This window comes from Colossoma macropomum, unplaced genomic scaffold (assembly GCF_904425465.1).
Source record: "Colossoma macropomum unplaced genomic scaffold, Colossoma_macropomum, whole genome shotgun sequence".
Classification (NCBI taxonomy): domain Eukaryota; kingdom Metazoa; phylum Chordata; class Actinopteri; order Characiformes; family Serrasalmidae; genus Colossoma; species Colossoma macropomum.
In genome coordinates, this window is record NW_023494790.1 from 25,347,355 (window position 1) to 25,366,390 (window position 19,036).

At 37.1% G+C, this 19,036-nt stretch overlaps 1 protein-coding gene across 1 annotated transcript in view; it reads right to left on the reverse strand.

The window, feature by feature from the left end:
• Positions 1 to 5,452: 5,452 nt before the first annotated feature.
• The window catches only part of gabrz (gamma-aminobutyric acid type A receptor subunit zeta), a 28,555-nt gene continuing 14,971 nt past the window's right edge, over positions 5,453 to 19,036 (reverse strand). Inside the window, exons 3-10 of the mRNA XM_036572761.1 lie at positions 18,255 to 18,355; positions 17,909 to 17,976; positions 16,762 to 16,979; positions 15,855 to 15,937; positions 10,492 to 10,629; positions 9,024 to 9,176; positions 7,505 to 7,698; positions 5,453 to 6,764 (exon numbers count right to left, since the gene is read on the reverse strand). Of these exons, the coding sequence (XP_036428654.1) occupies positions 6,423 to 6,764; positions 7,505 to 7,698; positions 9,024 to 9,176; positions 10,492 to 10,629; positions 15,855 to 15,937; positions 16,762 to 16,979; positions 17,909 to 17,976; positions 18,255 to 18,355 (1,297 nt within the window). The 3' untranslated portion in view covers positions 5,453 to 6,422. The remainder of the gene's footprint in view (positions 6,765 to 7,504; positions 7,699 to 9,023; positions 9,177 to 10,491; positions 10,630 to 15,854; positions 15,938 to 16,761; positions 16,980 to 17,908; positions 17,977 to 18,254; positions 18,356 to 19,036) is intronic.

Sequence of the window (19,036 nt, forward strand, 5' to 3'; positions counted from 1 at the left end):
ATGGGTTATCTTCATGGCTGTTTTAACTGAAACTTATAAATGAAAGGTGGTCTCTGACTTTTGCACAGAACTGTAATTTATGTCATTAACAAACTGGATCTGTGAATGTACAATTGTGTCAGTATCTACATACCCAGTAAAGATTTTAGGGGTCCACTTCCCACACCGAGAATGGGGTTTTATCAGAGTAGAGAAGGTGCTGTTTTGTGTCTCTGTGCATTAATGCACTGTTGCTGCTCCTCTCTTTGTTCCACTGCAGCAAGTAAACAAAGAAACACTAATGCACTGGCACGTGCCTCCAAAATTCCTCCTGAAAGATCTCTGATTCTATGAAATGAATCTGTGAGCTGTTCTCCTCTGCTGCTGTGTTATATTGGGTTGCAATGTGTCATGCAGTAATGATCACAGAAATGAAATGTATTGCCATTGTAATTGCCTTTGTTGTGGCAATATATTGTTGTGTTGTTTAGACCTCATCACTGTGGCATCAGTGATTGATGTTTGCTTCACATCAGCTGATATGGTGTAAGGTAATGCTGTGATGGAATGTGCAGCCTGTTCACCTCGCACGTCTGGAGGCGCTTCTCAAATGAGTGACGGGTCATGGGTGGGGTGTTTCTGATGAGCTGATTATTGCCGTGGCAACCTCTCCTCTCCTTCTGCATCCTCATTGTGCTTCTGATGAAGCAGCAGCCTGGGTGAATACTAACCTTCCAATGTTAACAACCAAATTTACTACAATACATCCACACCATACACAGAGAATGTCTTCAAAATACAGCTGGAGTTCCATAATGAGGACAACAGGTTAGAAACCAGTTACAGTTCAGTCCTGAATGGAGAAATGAGCACCACTTTGAATAAAATGACCAACAGGACATTCATGACTGGAGATGCATTCTGTTTTTATTTATTTATCATCATTATGTTTTTATGAACCATGGTTGCCATAGATGTAAGTCTGATTCAAGAGCACCACCATGTGGATGTGATTTAGTCACCCTAAAGAGGTCATCTGTTAAAGGGGAATTCCACTGATTTTTCAAATTTTCTACACAGTTTAATTAGCAAGATATAAGCATTATATCAATTAATTATTTTTTTATTTATTTTTTAAACATAAAATAATGCAATGTAGAGAAACCTATAAACTCCTATTTCTTTACAGTGGTGGTGATAGGAACCAGGGGTTCTGATGTCTACAGCACAAATGTAGTAATTTTATTTACTATCCAAATCCACCAGTGAACCAGTCTCTTCTGAGTTTTCATATGTAATGTTTATAACAGCAAAATAGTGCTAAATCTCAAAAAAAAAGTTTTCTTTGGGGACTATTTTGCCTTACAGCACCCTGCATGAACCTCTCTGCTATGAATACTTTAAAAAAAAAAAATAAAAAAATGTTAGGCCAAAACCTTTACGTCAAAACCATTGTAAAACAATGTCTCAAGCATCAAACAGTTTTTTTGCAATCATGTAATAACTGAGGGAGCTTTTACAAGCATGAAATGCATCTGGTTCCCATTACCACCACTGTGAACAACTCTGACTTGGTAAGTATCTCTTGAATGAAGCCATACACATTAATCAATCTGAATGACTATGTTTACATCTTAGCATTTAATGATGCAGAGATCATTTGAAAGATTTCCCCTTTAAGTGAGGGTGATTTGTCTCACCAGGTTACAGTGCACATTGCACTTACTGTACTTTGAAAATGGAAACAATGAAAAGTGTGGAAAAGAGAAGCGAGCAATGTTTCAATTTTCAGTAAAAAGGTTTTATTTCCCTGCAACATCAACTTTACATGCATAGTGGCACATGTGATATATTACAATGACTGGAAATTGGGAGAAAAAAACTTATAACACAAGGACTCAGGGGATATGTTTTTATTTTATTTTATTTCTTTATTTTACTTCAATAATTAAAGTTATTAATCAGTAGCGACCATTTAGTGATGATCTTCTTTTTTCTGTGAGAACTAGGCTTTTATCTTGTTGCATTTGCGCTGAAAAAGGTGATGCATTAAATGTGCTTGACCCAAATGTGTGCATTGTTTCCACATGAAGAAAAAAAAATGCATGAATACAGCTATTGCTAAAAGTAAGTAAACTGAAAGACAAGTTTTAATACATTTTATTCATGTGGAAATGAATGAACATATTTTTTTCATGCGGGGATTCAATTCTTCACTGTATTTTTCAGCATGAAAGAACCCAAAGTGTATAATGTGTAAATAATTTGCAAAGCTTGCACTTTTAATGTTGCAGAACACTGAAACTGTAGGATATGCTCTATGAAATACCAGGTGAGTCAGGACTGGTGTATCTGCACCACAGGATTTTAAATAAAAGAGCTGACAGTCATAGTAACGAATACATAAAGCAGTCAGAAAGTAGTGGCGAGTTCAAATGTTGTTAATTCTTCAAAACATCACCTTCTTTAAAATGGGGAAATTGTTCATGTTTGACTAAATGGGAGGTTTAGTAATTACAGCCAGCCATAATTAAAGCTGCAATTATCTAAATTAATATTTCTATAGTATTTATAAAGATCTCTTATTGTCCTATGTATATTCAGCTTTGACATTTTTATAGTAACACTGCTTTAGAGCAATGACTGTTCATTTAATCACAGCTGTGTGTGTCAGAGCAAACACTAGAAGTCAATAGTCACCCAAATCTTTTCCACAAATACATCCCCAAAGCTTCTCTCAAACAGCTCACACTGCATCCAGGTCTTCATTAAGGTTGTGCAGACTTGTCAATGTGCTATAGAGCACAGTTTGACTTACTGCAAACTATAAAAATGAAAAACCCTTCACCATGTATATAAACACAGCAGGCAAAATTTGGACACCAAACATGTTTTGGCTGATTGACCACATCTGGTCTAAGTGAAAAACTGTAAATTTAAGACTTTACTGGCTTCGTTCAGTATTGACAGATCAGAATAATACTTCCTGAGTTAATCCATATAGTCTACATAATTTCCCTTCCTCTCCCATTCAGGGGCAGTGGAAGATGGGAGCAGCTATAGACATAAAACATGAACAAATAAAAGTAAAAATGAGCACATAAATACCCATTTAAAGCAGTATAACATAGCTCTCGCTGTAGCCTTCTATTTTATTGGTGCAATTGGTGCATCAGAATCTTCCATGCATGAAAAACATACTGTAGCTACATGTTTATTTCTCTATTTTTGCACTACACAACCTTCATGCATGACTACTGAAATATTTAACCTAAAAGTGACTGTAAAGTCCTTAATGAGAATCAGTATTTACTGGAAAAAAACTGTTTAAACTGTTGCTAATAAATAATGCATTTGTAATTCAAAATTCAATGCAGTAGGAAGACATAGGCTAGTATCTGTACAGTTAAGATTAAACACTAATATCCACCTGCAAGAAGTGTGACATTCACAGTTAAAGAAAGGGCTTCCATACAGAGGTCCATGTACATTAAGAAAACATATAGTCATAAAACTAGCATAACCCTGTAACCCTCTACAGAATGTACACAGTGCTGGAGAGGTGGTTAAAAAATAAATACCGCTAATTATGTACACAAAATAAACACCATCATAGCAATATGTATGCACATTATGCAAAACAATTTTTGTCTTTCAACTGTACATATATTTGAAAGCTGCCAGCCAGAATATGTTGCTCTTTAAAATATTTTAATTCAATATTTAAGACGGCCTCATTAACTGTCATGCATAATTAAACAGCAGAATTCAAGAAAAACATGGCAAGAGGATGTTCTCCTCTCCTCAAATGAACACTCAGAGCTAGTGTAAAATCACCTGCTTTGTTTTCTTAAAGGCAGCAAACCACAAAACATGACACCAGGCTGCTTAACTGCTCAAATTACAACAGAAATCATCCGTATGATGCAACATGTTTAACTTGTGCTAGCATGCACTGAGATATTTCTATTTATGAATACTGGAGATACATTAAATCTTTGGTCCTGCTATTCTTTATTACTACATCTGAGATCTGCTATACATGGTGAAAAACACTTTAGATGTTCATATTTGAATGGAAAAGCTGTTTTTTCTATCACCTCTCCATTCTTCTACTTGCATTGTGTAACCTGTAGTACATTAATTATACGCTTAGGGCTGGCAGGCAATTCAATTCAGACAAACAATCAAGCTATTTTTTTTCTGACCAAAATTTGTTGACATTTAACATGAAAAGAAATAAACTGACAAATTTCTCATGTTATATGTAGAAAATTTTAGACATACTATATATCTTATTGCAATTTAGAGCTCAAGACTTTGATTAAAGTATATGTAAAGCTCTACTGGAAAACAAAGGCCACATATTTCCAGGATAAAAGTGTACCTCCAAGGCACACGCACACTCATCCAAACGTCCTCACAACCCTGAACAGTCCAAATTCACACACATCCGGCACAACAGAACAAGTAGAATACACACTACATGCATCAGTCACATGTAGCATCTACAGAAACACATGCTGAGATAAAATTGTACAAACAAACCCAAAAAGGCCAGGTCCTATTGAAGAATTAGCATATAGCTGCTGTCAGAAAAAATGTAGTAACTACATTTTCTATCTTTTATGAAAACACCAGCTACCCTTGACATTGTGTGAAGTTTCAGGATGAACGGAACAAAATTACGAGAAGAAAAATCTTGTTACATTAACTTGCACTAAAAGTTACACCTTTTCACTATACAGGATATATAAGATTTATTTTGGCAACAAAAATACCATGAGTAAGTGTTGAATTTGTGCTCCAAATGGACTTAGCAGTGGGGAAGGACCCATGGGCTTCTATGCCTTCAAAAAAGGCCTAATGATTTCTCGGTATTTTCTGTAATCATTTAGTTCATTTTTATTTACTAGAATCATAATGTTTGTTGTGTTTAAACTCTGTAAGTATTGCAGTAATACTTACAATAAAGACTTAAGAGTTCAACTTTTGAAATCCCCAATGGATAATTTTTCCCTCATCGTATCTAGATAGATACAGTGAAGCGAGCTCTCCCATTGGTTAGGACTTTAGGAGCTGAACTGAGGCACTAACACATTAGATTAACCATCAACATAATTAGAATGTGACAGAGAAATGAACCAATCATGAATTACTTTGATTTACAATGAGTAGGACCAATTTAGTGAGAAACATCACTTTCAGTCTTTTGGAAGTCCTGAAACTGTCGCTGACTATGAGCAGCCTGACCAATGCGTTCCAGTCAGTTGTTTGAAACGGAAAACAGCAGCAACTCTATACCAGAGCTCTTCACTAAAGGAGTCACAGTAAAACAGCTACATGGAAAAATAAATGCTAATGTCTTTCACAGGCCTGTTTAATCTAGAATGGTCAAAAAATGTTCAAGTGAATTGCCGTTAGCTTAGCGCTAACATACTACTGGAATCCTAAATAGCAGAAATTAGCATTATCATAGAGGTTTTTTTTCCTCGTTTTTGGCATTTATGGCCCAAACCACAGCTCTAGCTCTAGCCACTGCTAATTCATAATGACTGAAACTTCAGAATACAGAACACATCATGAAGTTTAACCCTCTATTGCACGGTGTTGCCACATGGCAACAATTACTTCATCTCAATTTTACCAAAAGGCAGTAAAAAAAATCTGTTTTGCTATTTAATTGTGGAAAAAGGGTCTTTCACTTTGAAGGGACAAATACTTTAGGACATCACATGACCAGGAAATCTTATTATATTGTTATTATTGTTAAATTTCATTGCTTTCTAATATTTGTAAATATCGGGTTGTACATTTCACTAAGTATAAGTTCAGTCTTGTTTTCAATAAAAGGATGATTTTAGAGAAAAATTTGATTTTATGGTGCTTTTTTTTTAGATTATATGGTGCTTTCCACGATTGCACATTGTTGCCATATGGCAACAATTTATCAACTACCCCCCTTAAAAATACATGCATTATTTATTTTCAAAAATTTCCATTATTTAAGTGATTTTAAATAACAAAAACACATCAAAACATTTTTATCATGTAATAATTCATGCAATAGAGGGTTTTTTTCAACTCAAGAAAAATTAACTACAGAAGTCACTTGACACTATCTAGAGTCGACAGTAATCAAAATCTGCCGATTATGCACTAAAACGTGATGAATTTAGATGATAATTCATGCACAATAATTTGCATAAAGTCCTAATAAAGTGTTAATTGTGCTTTATTACACTAATAATGCCATTATTAGTTATATTCACACAACAGAAAAATCAATTAGGTTCCTTGCTAAACAAAGAAGAATACCTTGATAAATCCTTGTAACAAAGTGTTACTAAACTGTCTTGTTCTGACAGCAACAATATGCATTCATCCCCACTGGCCACAATCACACTCAAGCAACAAGCTACCTATACACACCCTTACACACACTAGAAGTACAGGTAGTAGGTCCAGTAGAGCAGGTTAATGAAGATGAATGACAGGGGGAAGGTCAGACGTGAGTAGTTGTCGATGTAGTGTGGGTTTTCCACATGGCAGCAGTTCAGGAAGCACACAACACGCCGTGCCACTGACAGGGACTTGGCGCAGCCACTCTGGGGCTGAGAGGAGGAGGGCTTCTCCTCTTTATTGTCACTGGGAGAGGGGCTGCTGGTGCTGCCTGCGCGGGACAACATCTCCTCCCTCTTGCGCGCCCGCAGAGCCGCAGAGCTTCCAATGGAGGTAACGATCCCATTCATCTCATCCTCACGCTCCTGCATCTCCTGCCCATACTGATAACCACAAAGAGATATGAAAGAAGAGCTCAGTGGACATAGTAGCAGAGCGTGTTATGAACTCTTTTACAGAGCCAATATTCTGCATTTCTCTAGTATTTGATTTTCCCCTTGACATCCAGTTATAATATTTGTGCGGTTTCACATCATTGATTTTTACATGATGCATCTTTATGCCTCAGAATTAAAAATGCTGTTTTTGTTACTGTGACTACAAAAATTTAACACATCCAACACATCTTAAACATGGCATATTTATGCAAATACTTGTGCAACATTTGTTTAACATACTAGAAAAAAAACATAAAATATAACACATGCCATAACTTTTGTTCAGGTCATTTTTCTTTGTAGAGTATGTGTACTTATTTTCACATAGAAAATCAACAAAAATATCTAATTTTACCAGGGGCACACAAACTTTTTCATATGATTGTGTTCACACATTTAGTTTTTAATGATGTGGCCCCATTAAAACAAAATTTCAAATCTGAGGTGGCTACAGTAACACTTACATAGACAACTACTGTATACAATCCTCAGTAATGATGATGATGTTGATGATGATGATGATGATGGTAATAATGGCAATAAAACTGTGATCTAGAAAAAGAAATATTTTGCAATAATAACCATGAAGATGTTGTTATTTTCATGCCAAAAAATAAATAAATGCCAGAAACATAATAATGCCAGAAAGAAAACAATGACTGTCACTGATGAAGATAAAGTCTTACCATATATGCATTGGCAGCATTTGGCTGGTGCAAAGTGCAGAAATGGGCAACAGCATACTCAATGAGGGCACCAAAGATGAAGCTGAAGCAGATGCCCAGGTACACATCAATTGCTTTGATAAAGCAGTTAGCGTTGGGAAGAGAAGTGCGTGCCCCCATCATCAAGGTGGTCATTGTTAGGACTGTCGTCACCCCTTCAGGAGAACAAACATGTTCAGAGTTAACTGTGCAAAAATGTATTGAGAGGGCTGTAAGCCTGATAGAATGAGAAAGTAATTTATGCAGCAATAAAGAAATGGAAATTATTATAAGTTGTCTAAGTGTATTGCTTTATAGTTCAGACTGGAATCCTCAAAGAAGTCAGAAAAAATAAACTTGCGCCATTTCGGTCCCAGTAACAGCACTCCTTACCAGGGCTGCCGGAACCACAGTGGCAAGCGGGCATCCACCCCACCACTTTTCAAAGAACTGTGGCGACGCCCCACCACTTTTTGAGTTCAGGACGCCTTACGTCTATACATGGACTCCTTTTTCTTTTTCTTTTATTTTCTTATTTTCTTTTTTATTCTTTTGATAACCCTTCAGTAAACTGCTTTCCTTCCATAAACTGCGTTTCTGTAAAGCTGCTTTGAGACAACACTAGTTGTAAAAAGAGCTATACAAACAAATGTTGTTGTTGTGGTTGCTGTTGTTGACACTGTTCATGATCAGGTTCAGAGGTTTGTAGAGTAGCACAAATCAATTCTCAAGTAAAAATATTGATACCTGAATAAAATAATTAAGTAAAGGTTCCAAAAAAACTTAAGTAGAATTACAAAGAAGCATGTTGACAATCTACTTAAGTACTGAGTACTGCAGTGGAACTTCTTTGTACATCCAGCATTTATCAGCACAGGAACTAAGAGCGGCTCTGTTCTTCCTCTTTTTGGGGATTCTTTCGGTCCAGAATACAAAGTTCCAAAGTCAGAGATCACAAAGCAGTACAAATATCGCCACCATCAAAACAAACTGAACATTCACAAAAAATGGAAGTAGTATCTAAATATGAATGACTAAAATGTAACAGAGTAAAAAGATCACTCACTTTAGGAGAAGTGAAAGTAATACGATTTGAAAAATACTCAGGAGAAGAAAAAGTTAATCAATATTTTTACTGAAGTACATGTACTTGAGTAAACTAGTTACTACCCACCTCTGAATAAGTTCATAAAGACATCATTAGCATGACTCCTTACCACTTAAACTTGAACTGGTAAGCTGCAATAGACTACACTGGTGGTTGTATGTAAAAAACAAAAAAAATGGGACATGACGAATTGGGAAGTGAATAGTTTGAATAGTGAATAGAAGTGAATAGTTTGAATAGTGAATAGAAGTGAATAGTTTGTTCTGAAACTTCAACAATATTTACATCAAATTTACAAGGCAGAGTAAGTATAATAATAAAAATGAAAATGTAATCATTTTACAATGTTTAGCAGACTGAGGTAAAGCGCAGAGAGGACTTTTCTGTCCATACCTATACAGATGCGAGCAGGAACAGAGGACTGACTGATCCAAAAGGAGACCCAGGAGAGAACCACCAGGGCACTAGATGGCACATATGTCTCTAGAATGAAGTAAAGGATGCTTCGCCTCAACTGGAAGTGGAAGATCAGCTTCGGGTAGTTACCTGTGAAGATGTGTCAGAATTAATATGGGTGACAACTTGACAACTTTCAACTTCTATATACAACCACCATTGTGATGCCTCGATCTGAAGGTGGTGATTCAACTGCATTCAAGTTTCTTGCGATGGTGCTGTTATGGCTTCTCAGACCACTTCTATGCTGATCACACTTAACTAATCCTTTCCTTCCCACCTTTTGACACTCAAGCTTCCATTTCGGCGTGTCTGGCTAATAGCTCATCATGGATGACAGCCCACCACCTAAAGCTGAATTCCAGTAAGGCCGAGCTACATCCCTGGAACTACAGGCCCTTGCTATGATCTCATCACATCCTTTGAGAACTCCTTTGACATTCTGTCTGAAGATGCACAAAGCCTTGATGTAATTCTGGATGACCAGTTAAAGTTCTCAACTCATGTTGTAAACCTAAATTGGTCATACAGGTTTCTCCTCAACACCACACAGAAGATTTGACCCTTTTTTCTCTAAGAAGACCAGAGAGGTGCTTTTTCAGTCTCTTGTCATCTCAAAGCTTGACTACTGCTCCTTGCTGGTCTTCCTATGCAGGCCATCAAACCCTTGTATCCAAAATGCAGCAGCATGGCTTGTGATCAGTCAGATCAGATTTAAACCATGTTAACTTGCCTACAAAGCCAAAAATGGACCTGTCCTGCACAAACTGATGGCAATGGTCAAAATTCAATCCATATCTAGAGCCCTTGAGCTTTAAGCAAACCTTGACTTGACCTGCCATCCATCAAGACCAGGCTGAGCACCAGAACAAAATCATTAGTGGGGCTTCTAAGAAAAATGTTCCATAGGTCTGCCCACAGCAGCCACACATTCAAGAGAGAATCAAAAAGAAAGTGAGATTTACAGCAAATCAACAAAGGTCTGTCCATTTAGGAAATCTGCTAATTTATCTTCTCAAAACATACAGTGCATGCTTGTAGTGTAGCTAATACAGAGTAATACATGCTATTATAACTGATGTAGCCTTTTATATTGGGTGTGCACAAAAAGCAATAGCAGCATACTAAAAGTTTAGTTTCATCCTTTTCTGCCATCTCTTCTTCCACTGACTATCCAAATAGTAGAGTCCCTTACTGTCTTCACATGCCAACTGAAAATTCCTTTCTTCATGAAGCATTTAAATGAGCCCAAATCTTGCACTCACTGAAACATGTCATGTTGCACTTTTAATATCTTATCTGTGCATTTCATATCTTTTTATCTAGGACATATATTACCCATAAACTGTCTGTATGTGAAAGTTTGCGCTGAATCGGGCTAATATAAATGTGTATGTGAACTTACCAGTCTCATAGACGGCTTCAGACTCTGAAGTATAATAGTCCTCCAGGGTGTACTGGGCCAGCTGTAGAGTATCAAGTCCGCTAACTGACTGGTTCCCCCGAGTCCAATAAAACACCACATCTTTCACATTATAACCCCCTGCAGGGATGAAACCACAGCATCAATTAAAAACTAATTATCATCTCATAATTCCAGTGCTGCGAGATCATCCTATACCCATGCACTCGCTTATGTTTCATGGCATTGCCGATCTACCACAAGATTAGAATACTCAATCAACAGTAATGTGCATTTTATAGGTTAGGCTCATGCATAACTCAGTATTATTTTATTAACTCAGTAACAGTAGTCCACAGCCTGCTTTGTAGGTCTTCAGGCTCACCACAAGAAGGCACTGTTTAGTCATTTAATGCCTCTCAGGCATGCCTGTAATTGCATGAACCTTTTTGCACACAAGGTTTTTGCATTAAAGGAATACTTTTTCCCTGCTTGCACCCTATAAAACACATCCTATATGAAAGCTGCTGGCCCAAGTTTCCCCCAGGCCAAAGCATATTTTACTAAAGAAAAGAGGCATCCATAATTGATCTGTGAAGGGTGAAGCAACTTTAGCATGCTTGCTTTTTAGAGCACTGTTCCTTATTTATCTCTTCTGCATATGGCATGTTGCACTGGCTCCCTTCAAACCAGAGAATCCTCCAGAATGTTTGGGTAAAAATTATTTAAAATGCTTGAGCTCTGAGTTGCATAAGCAGAAAGAAAACGACTGCCCAGAGCCAAAAAATAGAGGGTGAGGGTTATTTAAATTTTTTTTGGAGGTGAACTGGTGGCAGTGTGGCACTGGGTGTTCAGTGCGTGGGCAGCGCTGATGCATTTGAGCCCATTCTGCATATATCTGTCAGGTGTTAACCATGCACCTCAGAATCATATAAGCAGACAATATAGAATAAGCCCCTTCTGAAAAGTTCATGTATGCCAGGGTGAGTTAATGTGATTACAAGGGCTTGTGTATGTGTGTGGAAAATCCTGCATCATGATGAAATCTGCACAGTGTATGTGTTTTGGGACTCGTGCTTGTAGTTAGTGACTATGAATTTTTCACTGAAATTTGACCATTTTGAGCTGGGATGTTAGCATTTAAACAAACCTGTATAGATAAAAAGGCCCTTATCTTACATTTTCCATGAACTGTTTGATATGATTGATTTGTTTATTTTTCACCCAGAACTTATAATTCATAATGAATTTATACTTGACCATTCTGTAGCCTCACTTTGTCCATACCGAATTAACTGTTACTGTAACTGTTACTGTCTCTTTAAGACTGATGTAAACAATCTCTGTTCTGAGTGGCTGCCCTCTACTATTTGGTCTGAAATGTATAAACACATTTTTAAGCTCAAAAAAGTTCATAGAATTAACTTTAGCCTGCCTTGTCAGTAGTAACAACACTCCCTACCACTTCAGTGTGAATGGGAGGGCTAAACTGCAGCAGGCTGAATGGGTGGTCATCTGCATATAAATTTAAAATGGGCTGCGTTTCACAGTCTAGTTTCTACATATGGACCTGATGGATTGAGGAGTATGTAATATGTTTTTCAATCTTCAACAATATTACAGAAAAATTAATAAAAGGAAAAGAAATTTCGATGTTCCATGTTGTGGGCACTTTAAAAGTATTGCCAAGAGATGACACAGAGTTAGACATCACTGTCTCACAGAGGTAGGTAACCTGCACTGCCATTCAAAAGTTTGGAATCATGTGTTATATTAATAATTTCTGCTATTTATACAATAATATCTTACACACTGTAGACTGAAATATGTACAAGTTAGACACTAGCAGGTACTTTAAGTTGTTAATTGTTTTATTCAGTACTTTTTCATTTATTACAAATTAATGATAAATGATATACTGTAATTATCTGTTTACAGCAATTTCTTCATAGGTTATGTGCTTCGAGATTTGATAACTAATTTTTAAATATGAGGAATTCTTGATGTTATTTTGTATGACTTAATTTTAAATGTTCTAGGGCTTTCTCAATCAATGGAATCATCCATAGCTCAATATGGGCATATCTAAATTTATTTCATTTTTACAGCTTCATACAAATTACTTGAATTCTATGACATTGTCAAGTAGGAGCACGGCAGCATCATAATAGAATCATTTTATACATATACATGCAACTAATTTGGCTATATAATAAAGGACCCATATCATGAAAAGACAAAAACTAAATGTTCTCACTTATGTCAAGTAAAAATATATGATGTAGCATGTAGATATTTTTAAAGTTTAAAACATACTGTTTAATCCCCAGGCCATATGTGGAAACAAAGCTGTGCAAACAACCCATATTGAAATCATTGGTTTTGTGATATCACGAAAAAAAAGTATTAAGTATATCCACCTATTCAGCCTACACTGTTAGAAATAAAGGTACTGTGCAGGTAAATTTATCATTTCTCAAGCTACAAATTATGTAAATTTACCCTCAAATGTACAACAGTGGTTTTAAGGTCCAATTGTGAAAGTTTTTCCAGGTGAAAAGTATGTTTTTGTATCTTTTCATAGCCTAATGTTTTAAAACAGAACAATAAAATAAAAAGGCTGGAGATGAGAGGGGGTGTCAATACAATTTCCAAAAAAGTTGGGACGCTGTGTAAAATGTAAATAAAAACAAAATGCAATGATGTGCAAATCATGTAAACCATATTTTTAAAGGAAAATACTACAAAGACAACATATCAAATGTACAAACTGAGAAATTTGATTGCTTTTTGAAAAATATATGCCCATTTTGAATTTGATGCCAACAACACATTCCAAAAAAGTTGTGACAGGGTCATGTTCACCACTGTGTTTCATCACCTCTTCTTTTAACAATACTCTGTAAGCATTTGGGAACTGAAGAGACCAACTGCTGTAGTTCTGAAAGTGAAATTTTTCCCCATTCTTACTTGATATAGGATTTCAGCTGCGCAACAGTTCGGGGGCTCATTTGTTGTATTTTTTATTTCATAACGCTCCAAATATTTTCAGTGGGTGACAGGTCTGGATCGCAGGCAGGCAGATTTAGCACCTGGACTTTTTTAATACGGAGCAATGCTGTTGTAATAAATGCAGAATGTGGTTTGACACTGTCTTGCTGAAATAAACAAGGCCTTCCCTGACAAAGACATCATCTGGATGGCTGCATATGTTGCCAAAACATGTGTATATCATTCAGCATTAATGCCTTCACAGATGTGCACATCATGCATACCATGTGCACTAATGCACCCCTATACCATCATGAATACTGGCTTTTGAACTGTGCACAGATAACAAGCTGAGTGGTCTTTAGCCCAGAGGATGCAGTGTCCATGATTTCCAAAAAGAATTTCAAATGTTGATTTATTGGACCACAGGACACTTTTCCACTTCACCTCAGTCCATTTTAAATGACCTCAGGCTCAGAGAAGGTGGCAGCATTTCTGGATCCTGTTTATATATGGTTTAGTCTTTGCATTTTAGAGTATTAACTTGCATTTGTTGATGCAGTGACAAACTGTTTTCACAGACAGTGGTTTTCAGAAGTGTTCCTGAGCCCATGCAGTGATTTCCACTACAGAATCATGTCTGTTTTTAATGCAGAGCTGTCTGAGGGCCCAAAGATCATGGCCAACAAATACTTTTTGGCCTTGTCTGTTGCATACAGAGATTTCTCTAGAATCTCTGAATCTTTTAATGTTATTATGTAACATAGATGATGAAAAGCAAAAGTTCTTTGCTGTTTTATGTTGAAAAATGTTATTCTTTAACTGTTTTTTATGCTTATGCAGTCTTTCACAGAGTGGTGAACCCCTCCCCACCTTTACTTCTGAAAGACTCAGCCTCTCTGAGATGCTCTTTTTATACCCAATCACACTACTGACCTATTGCCAATTGCTATTGTTTTTTTACCAGTCTTTTGCTGTCCCTGTCCCAACTTTTTTGGAATGTGTTGTTGGCATCAAATTCAAAATGGGCAGTCTCAACATTTGATATGTTGTCTTTGTATTATTTTCAATGAATGGTTTAAATGATTTGCACATCATTGCATTTTGTTTTTATTTAAATTTTACACAGCGTCCCAACTTTTTGGGAAATGGGTTTATTTCAATGGATTATCGCACAATTATGTTCCCTGACTAAGTACTGAGACATACCCTTGAGCGTACCACCCCAGTGACAAGAGGGGTACTGCCCCAGTGACAGTTTCATACCTTTATTTCTGAGAGTGTACAGCAGATTAGCTCTGATCATTCATGCTGCAGTTATAAGGACCATTTTAGCCAAGACTGCTTTTTGAATGAGACACAATACAGAGCAGCCAATCAGTGCAAGGTAATTTACATATATCAGCCTCAAAGCAAAGTAACATAAACAGCCTGTTCAATTTTGAGGGATGAAGAGAGGTTGGAAAATGGTCATGTAGATATGAATAATAACTATTTTGGGTGCATAGAACCTCATAAATATTGAAAAGTGGACCTCAGGCAAAAGAATAAAGTACAAGGAAAATTTGGGATATGAGCTATTTAACTCCTTAAAATTCCAGGCTTATTACATACTAGGGCTTATTATTCAGTAACTACAGGGACTTCAATGCAATCAGGCTGAGCGAGTCTTAGGTTATAGAAGCATGTAATAAATCTTCGGCTCTGGCCATTTAAATGGTTAATGAATAAAGTAATTCCTTCTAGTGCTTCCCAGTAAACCTTTGAATGGTGATTCCAAACTTCTGAACTGTTTTGTACATCCTACAGTGGAGCACATGCTGCACTTTGTTCTGCTAGTTCCAGTGCAAAAAACTGTATGTGATGAATGTTTATATCACCCCTTTACCAAACTGGCAGTGAATCAATATGTATTTGCTGCAGGAGATGGAGGAGATGGTACTGGCATGAAAGTACAGGGAAAAACCCCAGAGTCTCTTCTCAAAAAAATGGAGTTAAAAAACCCAAAACTTTCAAAGACCAAACATCTACAGCAAGCAGAGCAATATAAATGAACAGGATAAATATACTTTTGGTCTAGATTACACACTTAAACAGTTCTCCACCGAAAAAAAAATATATATATATATAAAATATATATATTATTATATATAATATATATATAATTAGTGTCTGGAGAATCTTCTCTCTTTAGATTATTGTACTGGTTAATTCATTATGTTCACTTCATCTACAAGGGGGATTCATATTAAAATCTAATGTAAAGGAATATATTACTTTCGATGTAAAAACTAATTTTTTCCTCCATAAAGCAGTGCAATTTACAGAAACGCTGCCTGGCATGTGTGGATAAATATTTCATATGTGAGGCTTACAGCTCTCCAGCTGGAGTGTGCAGGTTTGTTTGTCCATGGGGTACTTAGTAAGGTCCATACTGCAGGCCACTGTGGTTGTGATTCTGGAGAGAGAAGAGAGAGAGAGAGAGAGAGAGAGAGAGAGAGAGACAGACAGACAGACAGACAGAAAATGAGAGAGAAAGAGAGGGGTACAAAGAGGGGGAAAGACAAACAGAAAGAAGGAGAAAATTAGAAAATTACATAGGAAGAAAGTGTGAGAAAGAGAGAAAGCGAGAGAGAGAAACAGAGACAGACAGAGAGAAAAAGAAGAGAGGGAGAAAGAGAGAGAGTTGAGGGTGAGGGAGATGCAGAGATAAAAAGACAGAGAGACAAGAGAGAAACAGAAAGAAAGAGAAAAAGCAGGAGTGAGATAGAGATCAAGAGAGTGAGAGAGAGGGCACAAAGAGAGAGAAAGAGCGAGAGAGAGAGTGAGAGGGTGAAAGATGAAAAGTGAGAGAGTAAAGCAGAGCAAAAGAATGAGAAAGAGACAGAGACAGGGAAAGGGAGAGAGAGAGAGAGAGAGAGAATAGAAGGAGGTAGAAAGAGAGAGACAGAATGTCACTGTGAGTGCTATGTTGGCAATCAGCTCTATGACAGTCAATCCGCTGTAACGGCACTTTCCAGCTTAATCCTGCATGCCAGCTGCTCAGTGAGCACAAACTCTGCCCTGTCCTCCTCTCTCCTCTTCTCATCCTACCTCACTGCCCTTCTAAACTGCACTCATCCTCACTCTCTCCCCATCCAGCTTCCCCTCCCTCCATGCCCTCCTCACGGTAAATCCTCTCTTTCTCTTTTATCCCCCTCCTCTTCCTTACTCATGTTTAATACAACAACAACAGCAGGGTGTGAGTGACAGGCTGAGAGACAGTGAGAGACGTGTGAGGACCTGAGGGCGTAGAGCACGGTTCCGTTGGGGAATATCCTGATCAGTCTGTTCTCCACAGTGATGTCATGCAGGAAGGATTTCTTGGAGTCCACAATGAATGTGTCAGGCACCCACAGGAGCTCCACGAGCCTGCCGTCCAAACTTAGACTCTTATTGCCATCGAAGCACAGACGCTCATCTGTCCACCGCTGCCGCAGGAAGATAGTGGCCGTGTAGTCCTGAAAGGGACCCAGAACATGCACAAATATATCTTTACATTAGTGTTGTGCATGGCTGTGAGTGTGTGTCCGCATTGTATATGTGTGCTAGGACAGTGTGTGCTAGGACACTCTGTAACCCTTCTGCACAGTGACTGCGAATATATATATATATATATATATATGTGTGTGTGTGTGTGTGTTTTTTGTACCAAAAAATATTCATTATTCTTTATTACATGATCATCCCTTAGAATTAAACAGCCTATTTTTGTTACCGTGCCTTTAAGACTGATGTAAGTTTTCTATGATATCAGCCTTTTAAATCTAATTGTAATCTTGATCCTTAGAAGTTGGAGTTATGTCCAGTGATAATAAACACATTGTGTAATTCAATATTATTTATCTCCCACTTGTAGCTCATTTAAGCAGGTGGAGAAATTCTGTCCAAAATGTGGGTTCTGCACTTAAATAGTGCCATGTTTGTGTTCATAAGTGGAAGATTAGATTTTTTCTGTTTTAAATATAATGAAAGCAGAAAGAAAAAACATCCATTGCATGTTTTGCCACATTTTGCAAAATTTCAATGTAGATGTAAATAATATTACACATACAATTATACATATACATTACACATACAAAAAATATTAATCATATATCATAATTCATATTATTTTATTAGAGAAATAAAAATAAGTCAGTTGCTTCTCTTCTCAAAAACTTGTTATGCCCAAAATTTTATACGAAAAGATATACAGCATTTTGGAATGAAACCCTTCATCTGTATCATAGCCAAGACATTAAAACATATGTACTTGCACAAAACTGAAACATACTTTCAGATACTTATAGCTAGATACAGTATACAGTTTTATATACAGAATACAGCTACTGTATATATGACCTATAGGACTTTGTTCTTCAGGATATTTTGCAACTTAGTATCTCACCATGTTGATCTCAGATATAGTGTCTATGCTGGCGATGTCCAAACTCATTCCAACAGTAACAGGGCCATCTGCAGCAGAGCCATACAAAAGCACAGCATAACAAAGAGCAGCAGAATTAAAGGCAGGCTGAAGTGAACTCATGGAAAAGAAAAGCTCTAATGCACATGCGTTACTATAGTGGACTACATTAGCTCATGCCCGAGGCACTTCCGCTAAGTAAAACCAATTCTGTATTCTGTCTGCTTGTGCACTTAATGCTAACACAGCCTTTAGAGAAAATGAAACTTTAAAGAACCACTTATGTTGCTTAATTGTGTGGGTAAACGTAAAAGCTTGGCATCCATACCGCCGAAGAAAGGCCTCAGGTACTTGTTGTATCCCTTCATCAGTTTCTGAATGGTGGGAGGCAGCACCTCTTCAGCGCTGGAGCTTGAGCCCTCGATGATCCTGCAGACGCAACATGGAAATGCTCATCACTGCCCTTTCTCACATGCTGCACTAAAGCAATAGTATAGAAGAGGGAGTGATTCATGATGTAAACCTCATGGCTGTCATTTGGTTGTAAATCAACGTAGCTGTGTGACATGACCTTGAGTGTTCTATTGATTTTATACAGCAATTTTGCGAAGTAAAAATAGAAAAATAAAGAAGCCCTTAACGTTGTTTCTTTTATGTGTTTTTAATATTGGCAATTTCTTCCATCAAAATAGTAGTCCTGGTAACCTTACAGTAAAGCCACAATTGTTGTTTCTTAGCAACCAGTCAGCAGAATGATACAGAAAAAACAGGTAGAGTGCCTTTCCAGCCTCCTCCCACAAACAGAGGTGGCAGAAGTACACAAGGTCCTTACTAGCAATCTAGTAAAAAATACTCAAGTAAAAGTTGAAGTATGACTTACATTTTTACTCAAGTAAAAGTATAAAAGTTAATACTCCTGAATGTACTCAAAGTTAAAAAGCACAAGTATTTTAAAAAAATCATTGCTAATTCAAATTTTTAAAAAGGATATATTGTTTCTGAGGGTCAGAGGCACACATCCCTGAAACTGAGCATACACATGGTCATGATGGTTTATACTAGAACTGCAGGCATCATCCACAAAAATCCACTTGTTGAGAGCACCAAACA